Genomic DNA, 20,400 nt, shown 5'->3' on the forward strand with positions numbered 1-20,400 from the left:
TGGCATAAAGAATTTGGAATTTCTGAAATTTAATTATGCTGTTTAACTCTGATCCATTACTACTGGTAATAAACTTTAAAATAGAGAATAGTAAGCCAATTTCAGAATATGCTACAACCATTTGCTACATATGGTTGATATCTACATGACGAGGATGTAAACGATTTACATTGAAGGGAGGGAACTTTATAAAAATTCGATTCTTAAGAATACTTTTGTAGTGGCAGGATCCGGGTGTAGTACACAAAATGTAGAACTGATCCTTGATGTATCGCTTGGAGAAAAGAATTTGAAGCCAAGTTACTCAAAAAATGTAGTGACATGGCAGGAAAATAGGCAACACAGAGTTTCAAAACATGAGTTACATGTTCTTGGGTAATTTCGATACAAAGTACTTGTTGCAATTAAATCAGGCAGTGTTGCTAAAGAGTAACATTCATTCTAAGTAATTTAAGGTAAAACTGAATTTATATAAGTTCTCTATTATTTTTATTTTCAGGGTTATTGTATATATTAACTCCATGTCCCAACTCTTATCCTCATCTACAGTGGACCAATATGCTGGTTCCTGCCTTGTGCCAAAAACAGAAGGAACAATCACGTCAGTTTTCATGGAGTTAAAAGTGATTCTCTGGTTGGACGCGATTTAATAATACATTCTACAGAGAGTGCAAAACTAGCAAGTGCATGTGGAAAAAAAGTTCTCATTCAAGAAAAGTTACGTAGAATATGATTCTTCATCTCATGTAAAGGGAATATGAAAGTGCATGGGAAAAAGTAATACACGCTTGCGCATGCAATATGGTTGAATATCGTACCATATCATGACATGTGAGTGAAATGGAATATTATTTTCCTATTTTAAGGATGATTCATGACTCGTTTAGAAACTAAGAAAGAAGTCCCATTCTTTGAGTAATTGAAGTTTTCACACAAAGAAAAGTGATGGACAGGCATGGTTTTGCGTTTAATGGCTACTCCACCAACAATGGAGTTGCACCGCGTGCTGATGAATGGAGGAAACCAAGCTATGCCTCCGATGAAGGTTACGGGCCTGATATCACTGATGTTGTGGGAAGGAAGGCGCCAAGCATTCTGCGCACTCCCAGCCACAACGCACAGAGCTTTTACAGATACAGTTCTCCACCAAAGGCTGAGCCAGAGAAAGACTATGATTATGGGCTTAACTTCCCCCTAAAAGCCAAGCCAATGAAAGATGATAGATACAAAAATAGCTCCCCACCAAAGGTTCAGCTTGTGAAAGACTATGGATCAAGAAATAGTTCCCCACCAAAGGTTGAGCTAGGAAAAGATTATGGATCGAAATATAGCTCCCCACCTAAGGTCATGCCTGTGATAGATAGTGGATACCATAGCTTTCCTCTAAATGCCAAATTAGTGAAAGAATATGGATCTAGAAATAGCTCTCCACCAAAGTTTGGACCAGTGAATGACAACGGATCTAGACGTAGCTCCCCACCAAAGGTTGAGATTATGAAAGACAATGGATCCAGAAATAGCTTCCCACCAAAAGCCAAGCTAGGGAAAGACTATGGATCCAGAAATAGCTCCCCACCAAAGGTCGGGCTTATGAATGAGAATGGATTCAGACATAGCTCCCCAACAAGGGCTGATCCCGTGAATGACAATTGGTTCAAAAATAGTTCCCCACCAAAGGCATGGCCTATTAATGGGTTCAGACATAGCTCTCCATCAACGGCATGGCCTATTAACGACAATGGCCTAAGACGTAGCTCTCCACCAAAGCCCAAGTTAGTGAAAGACTATGGATTCAGAAATAACTCCCCACCAAAGGTCGAGCCTGTGTATCTCAATGGATCCAAACATAGCTCTCCACCAATGGGCTGGCCTAGGAATGACAATCGATCCAAATTTAGTTCCCCACCAAAGGTCGGGCCTATAAATGACAACCAATCCAGATTTAGCTCCCTACCACAAGCTCCCCACTATGGATCCAGAAATAGTTTGTCCCTACCAAAGGTGGGACCTGTGCTTGACAATGGATCCAAATATTGCTCTCCACCAAAGGCCAAGTTAGGAAAAGACTATGGATCTAGAAGAAGCTCCCCACCGAAGGTTGGGCCTATGAATGACAATCGATATAGAAATAGCTCTCCACCAATGTTCGAGCCAGTGAAAGACTATGGATTGCAAAATAGCTCCCTACCAAAGGCCAAGCTAGCGAAAGACCATGGATCCAGATATAGCTCCCCACCAATGGTTGGGCCAATGAAAAGCAATGAATCTAGATACAGCTCCCCACCAAAGGTTGAGTCTGTGAAAGATCATGGATATGAGCCAGTGAAAGAATATGCATATGCTGATGATAAATGGCAAACTCCTGGGAGTACTCCAGATCATCATCGCCCACAAAAGGCTGATGATTTCAACGACTGGGTCAAGGTGAATGGAAATATCGTTCAGAATGAGAATCATGATGACTACAGTGGCTATTATGGAGGCTGGGTTATGCCTAATCGTTCAACATGGGTTGCACCACCAAGTAATGATGCCACTATTGCCCCTCCACTTTATTCCTCATACGCAGCACCAGTCTCAAAAGGGCCAAAGAAAAGTGCCTATGCTGAAAGCATTGAGAGCATAGAAGCGGCAACGGGGTATGGATACTTGAACTCATCACCTTGGCCACTAAACAACTGGTGAGACTTACACAAGTGACAACCATGCATCAACATTAGAGAAGTTGCTAGGAAGTATGATAGTACAATGATTGCCTGAGCCTCGAAGTCAATACTTCCTGGGATTCTTTATTAAGTCTATTTGGGATAATCTAAAGCTATTACTACTATCTATTTTTATGAACTTATAATTTGTGTCTCAGGTCAATGGTTCCTGAGAGTTTTGTTTGGGAATGTAAGCTACTTTATTTACGTGTCTGTGTTTTTTTTTTTTTTTTTTTTTTTTTTTTTTAACTACCAAATTAATATATACATGTGCTTCTATGAGTAAATTTTCTTAATACCATGCCAATGATGGGTGAATCACATAAAATTTTGGGTGTTTTTGTGTGTACATAGAGCTTTTATGTTCACTATTTTCAGTTGTTAATATCTCAAAGATCTTGGGTTAGGTTTCCAGCTGTTTCCCGTGAGTGTGCAAGAAAGACGACTTTCACAAAAATTCTGAGATGTTGAGGTTGAAACAATTTGGGTTTAATGCTCGTGAAGTATTGTCATTGACTGTATCCTACTTGTGCTGATTAATTGCATATAGGTCTATATGAGGGATGTAATCATGTAATATTAATTCAGTATTTTAGGCAATATGACTTAAGACCTTATGACCAGTATGGATAGAGGGAGAGGAATAAATAGGTAGAGTTGGCTGGAAAGACCAAATGACCTTTAGTATGAAATTGCAAAGAGGTAAAGACCAAGTAACCTTTTATTTTGGACAAAAAGTAGAGATTACAGTTTGTGATCAATGACATTACACTTTCAAAAAAATAAGTAAATCATTGGAATGATTGTTACATTGTCTATTATAATCTACTAAACATATCCTAAGTAACAAAAAAGCTACCTTCATTACCAAGCAATGTTGAAGTAGCCGACATATGAGGAATTTAATGTGTAGCTTAAAATTCATCAATTTAGGTATACATGAAAAATAGGTAAAAGTAGAATATATATAATACTGTCATAAATCCATTCGGAAAAAAAAAATACAACTAAGGAACTATTAGAAGAAGAAGAAGAAAAAAAAAACAAAAAAAAAAAAAAGGAAATTTACTTGATATCCTAGAAAGTTGGCTTCCATATCACCACCATCGCCATATTATGGTCCTGTTGAGATTGGACTGAAAAAACACTATATTTCAATTATGATCTCTAAAGCACAGATTTCAATTCCCGAAATTAATGACTCTAACGCTAGATATTGGCAAATGTTTTTGAAAAATTAACAATTTTATATCTAAAAAACCATTCCATTCAATTAAATATTAAATTAATCGGCATAGCATCCAATCCAAGAGAATGAGAGCCTCAGAAATGTTGATCATTTGGAGAGCAGAATCTGGAAGTTCAAGCTATAAATTTAAAAGGCAAAAGTTAAGGGATGCAACTCACGAACCATATATATAATTAAGGAGATTGCTAGAATATTTGATGAGTTTTTCCTAATATGATGCCGGCCCATATTTTGTTTATGAGAAGTACTAATCTACTAAAAAAAAGTTGTTTAAATTACTAATTTCTTTTGTATTCAGCGTATTGGGTAAAGTTCAATTCGATCACTCAACTATTAATTGTTTTCTTTCTCAAAAAAAAAAAAAAAGCTATTAATTGTTTAAAATATAATCCACTCCTCTTAAAATAAAATCAATTTCAGCATTGAGTTCCTCTGCGTTTGAATTTTATTAAAATTGATATGATTTTGAAATTTCCACACTTCCGTAAGAACCTTTTAACTTGTGCTATATAGACCACATTTAAGTAATTTCAAAAAAAAATTAATCAAATGGAAAAGTCAAGAACGAAATTGACTTGAGTTTTAAAGTTGAGGAACTAAATTAGCGAATTGATAGTTGAATTGACATAACTAATATTTAAGGGACCATATTGAACATTATCCTTTAGTTGGAGGACAAAATTAGTAGTTTAACCAAAAAAAATTCTAGAGCCACTGAAATGACATAGGCAACTTTCTTAAAGATACAAGGAAAACTTATCCAATTGATATGACTAGCTGTTCTTAAAACAAGGGGAGTACAGAAGCACTCTTATTTAATTTATGATAAATTTGGTCTCCCCACGGCAGAACCAAATAAAAATCTTCTACCCGATTTTTAATATTCTAAGTTAAATACTAGGAGATATCAACCAGTTGAGTTATAAAACTTTTAGTGTGTATAATTTTTTTTCTAATAATAAAATTTTGTTATTTTATATGAAAAAAAAAAAAAAAAAAAAAAAAAAAAAAAAACTTTATGGTAAACCATGATTAGTGAAGAATTTTTATTCAAATATAAACATACACCCACTAACAAACCTCTAAATAAATTTCTTTATAAAGAAAACCTTATTGCAAAATTAATGCACCACCTAAATATGGTTTCAAGACTTTCACTTATATATAACCTATATCCTTGAAGGCTTGAACACAACCAAAGAGTGGGACAATGGTTACTAAACCTATGTATCAATTGTACATTGGTCCTTATTGACCATGCTCATTCACATACTTGTCTTGGAGCTAATGACTTTAGCATGCTGACAATTATACTCAAAAGTCATTTATCAACATTTTATATAGCTTATACTTATCGTAGTTAAGTGATGATGGCTAAAGAATTAAAACCATCAAAGTGTAAATACTGAAAGAAATTAATAGAAAGATTATTTAGTTAAGTGATGATGACTAATGAATTAACACCACTTAAATGTAAGCACAGAAAAAATTAGCAAAAAAGATTATTTAGTATTATTTAATAATAAGCAACATTTCACTGTTCAGAAGCTCAGCCCATCCCAATTACATAGAAGCTAAAACCATGTAGATCGATGCATAGGGTGATTATCTGCAACCCCAACTTTAGTTACTTGAAATACTATCTCAACTACATCGTTATAATTTACTGTCAAAGACTTCTGTAACACTGATAGTCAAGCTTCTTGAATCTTGATAACCTTTTTTGGCATATTGATACGATGTTCTTTGCTTGCTAAGCTCCTTAAACGTATTGTAAACTTGCTAGCAGCGTCTTTGTCATTGTAGCTAGGAAGTTTTAGGATGGGAATAGATGATGAGGTAGTATAATTGCCTTTATATTGGAGAATTGCTGTAGTGTTGGTGCAATGTAATATTGACTAGGAGATTGATTGGCTGTGACAAAAACCTCCATTGTTTGTCCTGGAGTTATCATGATATAATTAGTTTTTATTGGTTTGATGTATGCACCATCAATCCCAACAACTATGAGGTAGTGCTTAGCAATTCCAAAACATTGTTCTACATTCGTTATGGAATTGATTATGCGTAGAAGATAGGTCTGCCATAGTTAACTGGTAGACGATATGTAGTTCCTGCAAAATAAAGTAATGACAACCATCATTAGATAAATTGGTTTCATAAACCCGAGAAAAAAAAAAAAATAGAGTTAAAATATCAAAACTTATGTGTATTTTTATATTTTCAATTAAATTTAATTATGTGGTTTATTTGGCCAATGCAACAAAATTTCAAAATCTTTTGGTTTACTAGTTTATTGGCTAATGTATGGTTATATCTTCTAAAGTGTTATTATTGAATTTAGATTAAATTACTAATTTGGTCCTCCATATACCATATATTAGAACATTCATAGAGGTTTTCTGGTTGACCATTGATAGTGATAGCATCTGAGATTTTTGGATCACCACCAGTTGTGAGGGCTTCATCAATTATTGTCATCACATCTCCTTTATAACATTTTGCTGTGAGTAAATTAAACCCAAAGATGTTTAATTCATACTTTCACCAAAAATAACAGATAAATAAAGTTGTTTAATAGATAGCATTGGTGTCAATGTGGAAGTTTCTTATTGTTACACTAAGAACCAACAGATAAATAATTAAATATGTGACAGAATATATTCGTATTTCACAAAAAAATATGACAACAAAAGGAGTATCTGAAATTTTAAATTGCATACCAGGAACAATAGCCTCTTCTGCATAAGGCTTAGGAAACAAATAGGTGGTTCCCAAAGTAGGTAAAATAATAATGGCGCCATGTTTTGTGGCACGAGACCAATCACTATGTGCATGCCACCATAGAGTTCCTTTTTCTATGAAAAATATTATCTCTTGAGTGAAGCTTGTATTAAGTGGAATAGGACACTTCATAATGTTCTTTAGTCCATCTGACCATGGATTTCTTGGTTGTCGGATTCCATGCCTGTATAATTAGCAAAGTTCTCTTCGCAATTAGAAGTCTATTTCATTTAATGCTCTCATCATGGTCACATAAAATGTGGTAAGACATAGTTTATAGGATCATTGTATTGTGATTTATCACTAAATTATTAAAAATGTTACACTTCATTTCATCTACTCCGGCTAACTTTTATCCCACAAATCTAACTAGGTGGCACTATTTTTAACATTAAGAATCTAATATCTTTGACATACAGCATTACATTAATAATAAAAAAACACAAAAAACTAGACACGTATAAGGAGAACATGTATTATGAAACTATTGGTCAAAAGCATGATATAAAAGATCTAAAGTTAGAAAAAAAAAATCAATAATTTAGGGATAGGAAAAAATATCTTTTTTAAAATTTAGAGACAATAAGCGTAACATTTTTAATAATTTAAAGATAAAAACCATACTTTTGAAATTTAGGAATACTTTTTCGGATAATTTGATAGTTAAGAGAGAGAAATTGATTCTAGAATGTCTCTGTTGAAAACATAGGTGTTAATTGGTTGAGTTTCAAGACTCTTAACAAAATTTAGCTGTTGAAAAATGTTTTTTTATGTAAATTTTAATTAAGGGCTTAACCTAAACAGAAATAATTAGTTAAAGCAACTAATGCCGTGGCCTTAACATGTGGAAAAATGATGTGCCCTTTGTCAAAGGAGACTATAATATTTAGAGACAATGGTTGTCAATTAATAGTGTCATTTGTCGCTGACTGAGCCAAACAGGCAATTTGGTTTTATATACCAAATAGCATGTACCAAGGGGCTTTACAGGCTGTATGTTCCTTTTTTTTTTTTCTTTTTTTTTAAGTTCTATAGTTATAACGAGCGAGCAGTGAGATTCAAATCCTAGATGTTTTTATTGGAAACACTAGCAAATGTCCACTAGTTGATTTACAAGACTCTTGACAATATGCATTTTTTATGTTAAAGTAGAAAAATAAAAACTCTTTTAACCTGGGTCAATGGTGTTTAACCCTCCAACATATACCTTGCCTAACCATGCCTAACCTGGGTCAATAGTGTTAGGTATGGTTTTTCAATTCATTATCAGCTCTTTACTCAACACCACCTTTCACTACCACCACAACCCTCCAACATATATGAGAGAAAGAAAGTTTGAAATTACCAATGGATTGTGATTCCATATTTTCCACGATCGTGTATATTAACAAAAACAGTATCCCATTTGTGATCTGGAATGGTTGGTCCAGGGAAATTATCATTTACAGATGACACAGTCTTTGTGCTGCAGAGTCTTCTGTAATTTGTGTCCTTCATCTGCCATCACAAATCCCAAGAAGGAAAACAAAATAGAAGTTTAGAGGAAGTGCAATTATCAGTGAATTTCAATCATAAAACTTTATTTTAAACTCCTTAATTTTCATATAGGTTTTGACTTTTGAGCATGAAAATCTCATGTGCGTTTGAAATTTAAATGAAAAGCATAAAAACATCAAACCATTTTTCAAGTTAATTGAATGAGTAGTATTACAGGTATTACAAATTTTATTATATTAAGCTTACAAACTAATGCGTCACTAATAATAAAAGGACAAATTTTGTTTAATCAATTTTTCTAACTCAACTCACTAGAGAACAATGAGAGAAATGTGCCTTTATTTTGTGATCTTCTTGAAGTGTTCATAGTGTAAGTAGCGTCCACAAGTGGATTTTTCAAGCAGCAACACCATTAACGTACAATTATATCAAAATTTCAAACACCTATGCCCCCTCTAAAAAAGTATAAATGTCAAGTCTACCTCTTTTTAAAAAAAATTTAGAAAATTTCCTATTTATTAAGGAAGTGTCTAGACCTACGCATAATTGGAGTGTTCAAATATGTTATATGATTAAATTTATTATCTCCTAATCATATAAGATTTTGAGATTTCCAACTAGGACACATTTTTTAAATAAATATCTATAATTTATCAAGAAAGGAAAATGGCTTCTCTAGAAGAATGATCCCGCATTTTGGAAGAAGGATTCAAATAAATTTCAACCATGTGATGTGAACATCAAATATGTTGAGCAATAAAAACACGATAATTTAAAGAATAGGCTGAAGCAAAACTTATAGTATATTAGCATGTTTAATTTACCAATTAGATTGCAACAGTTAATAAAATTACTTACAATGAAGTTCATTAGCTCAACTGATAAAGTCTCTTGCCGAATAACTAATTTAGATTCAAATCTCACATTCATCAATATCAATTTGTATCTTGACCTGATTGAGAATATTGATTAAACTTACTATTTAAATTTAGCTTAAGTTTGTTTCTCCAAAAAAAAAAAAAAAAAAATTAGCAATTGAGCTAGAAATATTCTTAACTTTACAAGTCTACCTCTTTTTAAAAAAAAATTAGAAAATTTCCTATTTATTAAGGGAGTGTCTAGACCTACACATAATTGGAGTGTTCAAATATGTTATATGATTAAATTTATTATTTCCTAATCATTTAAGATTTTGAGATTTCCAACTAGGACACATTTTTTAAATAAATATCTGTAATTTATCAAGAAAGGAAAATGGCTTCTCTCGAAGAATGATCCCGCGTTTTGAAAGAAGGATTCAAATGAATTTCAACCATGTGATGTGAACATCAAATATATTGAGCAATAAAAACACGATAATTTAAAGAATAGGCAGAAGCAAAACTTATAGTATATTAACATGTTTAATTTATTAATTAGATTGCAACAATTGATAAAATTACTTACAGTGAAATTCATTAGCTCAACTGGTAAAGTCTCTTGTCGAATAACAGATTTAGATTCAAATCTCACATTCATCAATATCAATTTGTATCTTGACCTGATTGAAAAAAAAAAAGGAGGACACCTTTAACATCAAATTATGCAGGAATGGGGGAACAGAAAACAAGAAAACACTACTACTCTCCTTAGTGGAGTTGTTGCCTATAAATTTCAATTTCAAAATATAGTGTTAGAAAAGAGTAGTTGGAAGGTAAAATCTTACCAATAAAATGAACCTTGATACCATCTCAATTCAATTTCGCCTTTTGATCCACGTTGACCTAAGCTTCCCATTAGAAATATAGAGTCTGTTTGGTTTGAGGGGAGAGTGAAGAAAAGGTAGAGTAGAGTTAGCTAAAAATATACACTTCGCTCAGGTCAATGGCTTTCTAGGAGAGCAAAATCTGTGAAAAAAAATAAGAAAAAGAAAAAAAGAGAAGCTTTCTGAATGATCTAGTGCAACACTATAAAGAGGATCTACAGAAACTATGGATGTATAGACAGTGGGACAACATTAAGAAAGAAGACTGATAAGTGATAACTGAAGTGAGAGCTTCAATGAGTTTCATTTATAGAGTTCCAATTTTTCTGTAGTACATAGATTGAAGTACAGACCTTGTACTACATTACTAAACCAAGTTTAAATAAATAAAAAATAAAAATGTTTTAAGGCCAATAATAGAAAAGTCTTCATCATTATCGGTACAACTCACTATATTCTCTGAAATATATAATTTTCTATTATTTTTGTCGTTAACTTCATATGGTAATTAATTCATGTTTGGTTAACTTCTTTTGGAGTAATTACACCAGTACAAATTATTTTATAATATTTTTATAAATTGTTGATATAGTCAGTTTGTACTAATTCTAACCACTTCATATCTTTGATGCGATGGTCACTCCATAAGTATAAATACTTGTGAGGTGTGAGGGGTAAAAGTCAGAGTTTAAACCTTCAAGAAGGAACTTCACATATATACATACTTAGATTAGAATAGAATATAATTTATATCTTGTATAAAAATAAATAAATAAATCTCATTTAGGCCCACCACTAACGTCATTTTTTCACTTACTAATAAAAACTCACTAAATTAACATTTTGTTTATCTTATATACCGTTTTTTAAGAACATTATTTTTCTTAGATATAAATATATAATCTTAATTTTATCCACTTTCAATAAATAGCGAATCTACAATTATGCCAACCCAAATGCACATTAATCTTCATCATGTGCAATTTGCAGGTCGGTTTTTTTGTTTTTTTCCTCACTTCATAATATATCCACTCTTAACCTGTACATTATAAAGGAAAACGTGATTCAGTTATAAAAGGAATTTTCTTTGAGTGTAAGAGCACTAGCCTAATATGAAAAATGCCAATGACACAATAAAATATACAATTTTTACAACAATTTATTTATGTGGCGAGTGATAAGTAATGGAATTATAAACTGCTAATTTTTTTTTTTTAAGTACTTGCAACTCACGTGAAAAAAATTTTGCAAAATTTGGATATTTTGTGGTTATCTTGGCATTTTTCTCTTAATACTAAACTAGCGGAGCTAATTGGCCAATACTTGATCGTAGTTGTACTACCACTACTATTACTTGAATAGTACATAGGTGAAAGGGATCCAAAGAATAGGTCCCACAATTATAAATTATTAACCACTTGGCCAATCCTTCGTCGAAAGATCCTTATTATTATTATTATTATTATTATTATTATTATTTATTTAATTTTTTTTCTTTGAATATAATATTCTTAGTGTTATTGCAGATGTTTTGAAAAATTATTAAGTATTCTCAGACTACAACAATATGGTATTTTTTTTAATCTTATGTAACAATGAAATACTACTAATTATACAACAATGTAGTATTTTTAAAGTACAACAATGATATCCACTAGGACCACTACTATATAAGAAGAAATCCTTTTGAAATACTAAATAATTATACAACAATGTGGTATTTTTAAGGTACAACAATAAGATCCACTCCCATATAAGAGGAAGTCCTCTTGAATCCGATGTGGGGCGTGTTAAAATTAAAGAAAAAGAACAGTGTTACAAAACAAAATCATTTAGCAAGGATGATGTTACATTTAGGGTCGGTTTGGATTAAGAAAAGAGGGAGGGGGAATATAGTAGAATTGACTGAAAATAAGTTAATTTTACAGTCATTTCTATTCTACTATACTTTACTCACCCTTACTCCCCCTTATTCCAAACAGACCACTAAACAAGGACAAAGCTGCTCCTCAAAAAAAAAAATTGACAAAATTTAGCTACAAAATTAGTTGTAACTTAAGACTACAAACTCACTCAATAAAATAAATATTACAATATATTTTGAAAATCTAATAGTTGAATTGCATGTTCTTTACGCCCTTAATACACATGTTAAATTTTGTGTCAATCGAATATCATTTACTATATGATCTATAAGCTTATATTTTATGCATAATTTTAAATTACAAAAACTTGCGATTTAAAAATTTTATTAATAACATAACTATTGATCTTTAATTTTCTTGAAATTTTGCAAACATGGAGGATATAAGAAAAAGATGTAATCCAATGATGGATTTGTCAAAATTTACCTCTAATAAAAAGATATTAAGTAAGTTTATAACCTAAGGCTATAACTAATTTTATAACTAAACTTTGTCCACTAAACAAAACGTCTGTGTTTTAGTTGGTTACTGTTTTTTCCCTATTTCTTCCCCAGATTTCTTGTATATAAGAAATAGGGCCTTATGCCTTTGATTCATTTTGTACGTTTTTACAAAGCAATTAATTTTAGGGATTTATTTAGAGAGTGTGAAGTTTGACAAGGGGAAAAATTTATGCCAAGGTATTACAGGTAATCGGTTCACCCTTATTCAAGAATGATGATAAAGTTACAGATAAATATGAGTATTTAATTCCATTTTGTTTTCTTTTCCAGTGTGCATCCATAATAATGCATATAAATGTGGGGACCTTCATACAAAAAAATAAAAAATTGTGGGGACCTTTAATTAGGTGACATCCAATATATAATATTCTGAAAAACATTGTGTTAGGTTCTTAGTTGTTGTCTAATTTCGTGTTAAAATTTCTTATAATTAATTCTACAATTTCATTGTAACTTGTATTTTGTGGGTGTTTAAGTTGTATTAAGTTACTGAGGTGGAGTGTGCAAGTGCTGAAATTGAAGTTGCTGACTGAAGAATTTCGCTCCTTTGAAATTGGGTCTATGAGGTAATTTGTGGTACGAAATCAAGAATTGAAAAATGGTTGGACAATTACTTCGCCCCGCTCTTCAGTTTTAAGAAACTGTTCTCATCTAACACAATTCAATTATTTTTCTCCCTATTGTTTTGAAAGCTCAATTAGTGTGAAATCACTAATATTTGTTTAGAACCCCAATTTTAAATTATGGTTTAATTGCTTTTACTCTAACTTATCTAAGTGCGGAACAAAAGTAAATCAAGGGCAATAAACCTGAACACTACTCTAAGCCAAGCAAGTACAATAAGCAATAAATGTAAAACTTAAAAAGTAGAGAAGAGAGATGCAAACACAAAGATAATACCGAAATGTGTTATCAAAAAGAAAACAGAAGTACTCGGCAAAAAACCTCTCTGCGGCCCTCCAAACCGTAATCGATCCACTAGTAAATAAGTTGGAGTACACGAATATCAAAAAGACCCTCCACGCCTAATCTACCCAATGTACTTGAGCCCTCCAAGCTCCAGCTACTAACAGACTTTTCGAAGTCTTGTCTTCACTAGTTATTCAGATCCCACAATACCATTCGATTGCATCCGCCAAGCCTCATCGGCTTCTCTTGGCAAATCCCCAATACTTCCCAAGTTCCAAATCACTCTCTACCCTCTGAATAGATGTGGGTTGTGATTGGGTACAAATCTCTTCTCAAGATCTAACAATGGGAGAGGGAAAGATAAGAGACTACAAGGTTTTCTCACTAAAGGATGAGTAACTCTCTCTATAAAAAGTGAGTGTGTTGTAGAAACCTCTCTAGGGTTTTCTTCTGAATAGCCTCCTTTTACTTTTGTGGACAATGAGAGTATACGTAGTATGAGTGAAGGGTATAAAAGTCACACATAAAATCCTCCATGCAGAGAGTTTCGTGAATCACTCGCGACTTAGCCTGAGTCGTGAAATGACTCACAAAATATAGTTTGCCACTTGACTCTTTAACTTCCAGTATGTGCTTCTCATGTGACTTTTGCAGGTTGCACCATTCACAAGACAAGTCGCAAGATCAACTTCTTGATCAATCTTCACCAACTTAAAATTAAACCCAATACAATAAAATCTCACAAAATACAAGGAAATAAATTAATGCAATTACAACACTTTTTGTCATGGAATAAGCCAACATAAATGTAATGTGAAAAACCATAACTTAACATGTTCTAACTTCTAACCCATGCCTTCACTATATATATACTCTCATTTCCCATGAATTTGAGATACCCAATTTTCATATGAAGATTCGGAGAGAAAAGAACCCATAACCCTAGAGAAATGCCCAAACTTATCTCTCTATCCCTTTCACCATTGCCAAACTTATCTCTTGGGAAGTATTGACCACCACGATACAATCAAGGAGACTTGGAGATTGCAATGGGAGCTCAATTGTGAATCTAAAGCTAGAAAGGAATCATAGAGTTAGTAACTAATAGAAGTTTAGAGGGTTCGAGTACATTGTTTGCATCTTGGCTTGGAGGGCTATGTATGTAAAATGTATTGCAACTATCTATTCTTAATCTATTTGAAGTTTCCTCTCAATTTGAATTCACATTGTACTTATTTAAGTGTTTTGCAATTGTCGATGGTTGGGGACAGCCAACATAACACTTGTGAGTGTTCTAACGATGACATTTTGGAGGGTGGCACTAAATTGGCGTTGAGTAGGGAATGTGTAAAGTGTGTGGAGTAAAGAATGGGCCTTTTGGGGGTGATTTGTTGAGCTTTAACACACGGGGTTGATATTTTTAGTAAAGAATGTGTCTTTCTTTGTCATTGGGTCCTTAGACTCCGAGAATAGACTGAAACAAAATGGGATATCTAGAATTATATAATATATTACCCTTTCAATATTAAGGGTATATATTATACATGTGAAATTACCAATATATGCTAAGAGTTATATAACTCAATTAGTTGGCACCTCTTAGTATTTTCAATAAGATATCCAGGATTCAAATTTTCCTCTCCCAACAATTGAAATATAAATAAATACCAAATATTCCTTACCTCAACAAAAATTGCCCATACAATATGTTCAGCCTTTAAAACCTAATATATATATATATATATATATATATAACTGTATTCAATATTAAGATATATATTCACACCATTGATAGTGGAATGACCAAATTGACACAATAAATAGTTGAGTGACTACATTGAACACTACCCTTTAGTTGAAGGGCCAAGTTATTACTTTAACCAAAAATAGTTTTGAATCTACACAGTTAACATAGGTAACCTTCTTAAAAATAAAATACAAAATAGTTTGACTGATAAGCCTTGTGGTTCTTCACACAATTAGTAATTGAGGGACTAAATTTAACATTACCCTTTGAGATTGTGGACAAGGTGTTTTGAAGGGGAATGTTAGGAACCCCAATAGGTATATAGATAATAATTGTTGTAATGTTGCATTTAGTTAGTTAGGCATTTAGTTAATTAGTTACAATTAATTCCAAGTATGTAAATCACATTTACACATGTTGGAATTATTAATGCTCATGGGGGATAATAGATCCATTAATATAAGGTCATATGGGTCAATAAAATAGTTTTATGATTCTATAAATATCTACTTGTAATTACATTTTCATTCAATAAAGAATAAGTCAATTGATTGCTTAGTGCATTTTTTTACTTCCTTAATATTTCTCTATGAATAGTGACTACCTTGAATTAAATCAATTTTCCTTCAATTCCCATCCATTCCCATAAGTTCCTAACAAAAAAATAATAAATAAAGGAATTAATGTGTAATGAAAAAGTGGGGAAAGAGTCTTACTTATGGGGTTTTTTTTTTTTTTTTTTTTTTTTTTTGGTAATTATGAGGCCAAAATAAGAAGCTTGAAAATTTTTGTACATCGTTTTACTATATTTGCATTATTTTAAAGTAATGGAACCAAAAAAAAGATTTTTGGGTTTCTTTACGTTAAATTAAATTATTAAAAAAATTGATTTAAATTTAAATATTAGTAGAAATTAATTGTGATACATTAATAATTGAATAATAGCTAGAATGAGAATGATTGGGGAAATTAATTAGCAAATAACAAAGTAAGAACTAATGGTCATAAATAAAAATTAAAATATGGACAAAAATACCATTGTAAAGAAATGCACTTAATTCAAAATTTTAAATTATATGCCACGTGTGGATATAGATGTAGGAAGTTGTCACATGTCATCGTAGTATGTTTTAAGAAGGGAAAATGTATCACCTTACCTAAACCAAGTGACAATTGACTATGGATTTCAGTTAGCTCAACTGGTAAAATTTCTGATGGTTGAATAAGAGAAATATTTGGACATTATCAAATATTCATTGAGATGCATAGTATGTGATTTATATGATTTAGTTACAAAAGATGTAAATCACAAGTTCTTTGTAAACTTAAAATCTTAGTTCGTAGTCAATAATGAAATTAGGCATTTCATCTGTGAAGACTATAACATGTCAACTAAAATGATTTGTCTTGATCATGGAAGTGGAGACTTCTAGTTGATATGTTAATATGTTTTAAGTGTATAAGACATATTGAACTGGACCACTATAAGATTTATTATTCTATTAACGACTGTCAAATGAATAATAAATCTCACGACTTTTATTTACATAAATTCTGAATTCTAAGAGAATAGTGAACCCGATCATGAAAGGTATATTACTTTAATATATCAGGAATGGGACCTAATTTAACGGTCAAAATCTCAGTATGTTAGACAACCACACATAATGTTGAAGGAACACATATTCTCAAGATGGAATATAATCTCTTTATATAGATATAAAATATTCCCTTGAAATAAGTTTAATGAGTTTAATTATCCAGAATGTTAGGCCTAACCACTATAATAAGCAGTTACTAAAGTTTATATTTTATGAAATTGAATTTCTTAAATATATATGAATAACTTAATAGATTTAAACTAGATACTCAAGGATCAAGATATAATAATATTCAAAAAGATAATTATATATTATGACTATGTATTACTACGAATATTTTTATGAAGGGGTTAAATGTTTAATAAAATCTTAGGATATAATTTATTAATAAGGCCTAGAAGGAAATCATATTTATATAGTGATATTAAATATAATTAATGGTAACTTTGGGCTTGTTAAAAGTTGACAGATAAGCCTGAAGTCCATTGGAGTTAGAGCTTTATTTGTCTCTTTTGGTCCCACTCCAAGCCACACACTAAAGCCCAACTAGGCTGGCCCAAAAGGCTAACCCAATTAGATAATCAGTTATTTATTTATTAGGAGTTATTAAATAAAGTAACTGTTAAGGTAATTAAAAAAATATACATATGATTAAAAGAGAAACATATAGATTTCCTAAGTATCTCAATTATTCTCTTGAACAAATACGTATAGAACTGATTGAGAGACCACACATCTTGGGTATATGTGGAATTAGAGTGAAGATTGAAAGTCTATCCAAGTTCAATCTTCATTTGTTTTTTAATTTTACTGCATCAAGTTACGCCTTCCTATGCTTTGTTTCTAAAATATGTATATTCAATGTTATCTCACATGAATGAAGTAGATCCGCTTATTTCGGCTATGTGTTTTTATATGAGATGCAAAACTGTGTTTTCCTACGATTATGAGTTATGACCAAGGATAGCATGGCATGAATGTGGGGCAAAGGGTGTAGATTTCTTGCACTTTCTCGTGTAGTCAGCCATGTATACAAACAAAGGCTATTGCGGTGAGAACAGAAACTGGTCAGTTTAGTGTTTCATGTAGTTTTGTTTAGGAGCCGTTAGAGATTTTCCAAAGTCGGTTTTACTTACTTTCTCCACTCCACACCCCCCCCCCCCCCCAACAACTCTTTCTTTGGATAATACTAATAGACACGTGCTTTTTTTTGTTGGTTATGCTGGTCTTTAGAGCTTTTTTTTAGTAATAATGTCCTTACTTTTTAAAACAAATCATATTATATTATCCATATTTACTGTATTTTACTAAAAAAAATTCTTTTAATTTTTTTTTCACAATAAGAACCACAATTCACCTTTTTTTTTTTTGAAAATTTTATAAAATAAAAATGAATAAAAAATTAAATTCAAAATGATAAATGCTAGCTTAAAAGTTAAAGCTGTTATAGTATTTTATACACAATTTTAAATAACCTGTCATTGGGTTTGTTTCTCTTCATTTTCACACCAGAAATTTCAGCCCCAAAACACTCTTCAGACTCATTCACTCCTACACCTTACGTACTTTTACTACTTCCTTCATTGATGCCCAATCCTATCAATCATCTTCCGTTGTTTCCAGATTCTTGTGGCTTTTGCAGGAATATACCCAGATGGCCTATTCCACGTCAAATCCATCCATGCTCAGATTATCACCAATTCTGTATCCAAAAACCAATTTTTGGCTACAAAACTTGTTAAGGCGTATTGAGATTTAGGTCGTGTGGGCAATGCCCGTCACGTGTTTGATCAATTTTCCCAGCCAAAAACCATTCTATGTAATGCCATGGTTGGTGGGTATTTGAGAAATGATTGGTGGGTATTTGAGAAATGAGTGGTACAGTGAGACCCATGAGTTGTTTAAAATAATGGGGTCATGCAATTTGGCAATTGATAGTTATACATGTAATTATGCGCTAAGGCATCCATGGGATTGTTAGATTATGAAATGGGTAGGGAAGTAATAAGGAACGCAGTTGACAAAGGGGTTGAAAGCGATCAGTACTTTTTGGGGAGTTCAATGAATAATTTCTTGGTGAAATTTAATAGTATTGATGAAGCGCGAAGAGTCTTTGATGCAATGGCTGAAAGGGAATTAATTTGTTGGAATTTGATGATAGGTGGATACGTGTAGGCACACCATTTTAATGAGGCTTTTGGTTTGGTTTTTTGATATGCATCGTTTGGGAATTAGACCAAGTCAGGTAACTATGGCAAGTATAATTCAAGCTTATATGGAAACAAGAAATTTGAAACTAGGAAAATTTGTTCACGGGTGTGCATTTGGATTAGGAATGGGTTATTATGTTTTGGTGCTTACCTCATTGGTTGATATGAATGGTAAGATGGGTGATGTTGAAAGTGCTCAATCAGTTTTTGTTAGCATGCCCATAAGAAATTTGATTTCATGGAAAGTGATGATCTCAGGATTTGTTCAAAATGGGTTGGTGTGAGAAGCTGTTGACCTCTTTCAAAGGTTGGTATTAAGTGGTGGTGGGTTTGATTCCGGAACTGGAGTTAGCCTTCTTCAAAGTTGTGCTCAAACAGCTGATTTGGGTAGTGGAAAAATCATTTATGGTTGTATATATAGAAAAGGTCTAAATCCAATTTGTCTACTGCAATTTTCAATTTGTATTCTAAATGTGGTGCCTCGAAGCAGGCATCAATTGTTTTTGACAAAATGAAAAATAAGAATGTGATTACTTGGACTGCCATGGTGGTAGGATTAGCAAAAAATGAACATGCCGAAGATGCCCTGAAGTTATTTACTCAATGCAAGAAGAGGGAGTTTCAGCCAATTCTGTTACACTTTATGTTTAATCCATTCTTATGCCCACATTTAATTCGCCGGGGCTATGCATTTGATGCGGTTAACATGACAGCCCTAATTAATATGTATGCCAAGTGTAAAATGATAAATTCTGCAGAAATGGTCTTTGGCACTGGATCCACTCTAGTGATGTTATTTTGTGGAACTCAATGATAACAGGCTGTGGGATAATGCATGGTCTTGGGCATCAAGCTGATGGTGTCTATAGAAAAATGATAAAGGAGGGACTCATCAAGCCAAATCAAACCACATTTGTTGCCATTCTAACTGCTTGTAATCACTCAGGGCTTGTGGAAGAGGGCTTTACCTTGTTTCACAGAATGTAAAGAGACCATAACATTAGGCCTAGCAAGAAACACTATGCTTGTATTATGGATCTTCTTGGCTGGGCAGGCTGTCTAAAGGAAGCTGAGGCAATGGTCAAATAAATACCTTTTGAACCAGGCACTGTTGTGCTTGAAGCTTTTCTGAGTGGACGTCGAACTCATAAAAACATTGCTATGGGTATACAAACTGCAAATAAATTACTTCATCTAGATTCTGTAAATCCTGGAATTTTTATTTTGTATTATCAAATATTTATGCTGAAGCAAGGAGATGGGATTCTGTAAATTAATTAAATTCAAGGCCTGATGAAGACACGGGACCTAAGAAAACACCTGAATATAGTTTAATTGAATTCAGAAACCAGGTCTACACATTTTTTACTGGAGATGATTCTCGTACAAATTAGGTTCATATTCATCGATTCTTGGAACTCTTAAGGCTGGAGGCTAAGGCTTCTGGTTATGTACCAAATACCAGTAGTGTTCTCCATGATGTAGTTGAGCCAATGAAGGTTAAGTTGCTTTTAAAAGGGGCTATC

General features: G+C 32.5%; 2 protein-coding genes across 3 annotated transcripts; one reads left to right on the forward strand and one right to left on the reverse strand.

The window, feature by feature from the left end:
• The first annotated feature begins 884 nt into the window (after positions 1-884).
• Positions 885-3,039, forward strand: LOC115979516 (extensin-1-like). Its single transcript, XM_031101571.1, has one exon. The coding sequence runs from the start codon at positions 946-948 to the stop codon at positions 2,683-2,685; it is 1,740 nt and encodes a 579-aa protein (XP_030957431.1). The 5' UTR covers positions 885-945; the 3' UTR covers positions 2,686-3,039.
• A 2,404-nt stretch (positions 3,040-5,443) lies between these two features.
• LOC115981702 (putative laccase-9) lies at positions 5,444-10,244 on the reverse strand. 2 transcript variants are annotated; one of them, XM_031104022.1, is made up of 5 exons: positions 9,941-10,244; positions 9,682-9,775; positions 8,084-8,235; positions 6,678-6,922; positions 5,444-6,068 (listed from the first exon to the last, which is right to left on the reverse strand). In XM_031104022.1, the coding sequence occupies exons 1-5, from the start codon at positions 10,009-10,011 to the stop codon at positions 6,016-6,018; spliced, it is 615 nt and encodes a 204-aa protein (XP_030959882.1). In that variant the 5' UTR covers positions 10,012-10,244; the 3' UTR covers positions 5,444-6,015. The 2 variants fall into 2 exon arrangements, with proteins under 2 accessions (XP_030959882.1, XP_030959883.1); XM_031104023.1 differs by lacking the exons at positions 9,682-9,775; positions 9,941-10,244 and adding an exon at positions 9,094-9,637.
• Between the last annotated feature and the right edge of the window lie 10,156 nt (positions 10,245-20,400).

This window comes from Quercus lobata, chromosome 3 (genome assembly GCF_001633185.2).
Source record: "Quercus lobata isolate SW786 chromosome 3, ValleyOak3.0 Primary Assembly, whole genome shotgun sequence".
NCBI lineage: Eukaryota > Viridiplantae > Streptophyta > Magnoliopsida > Fagales > Fagaceae > Quercus > Quercus lobata.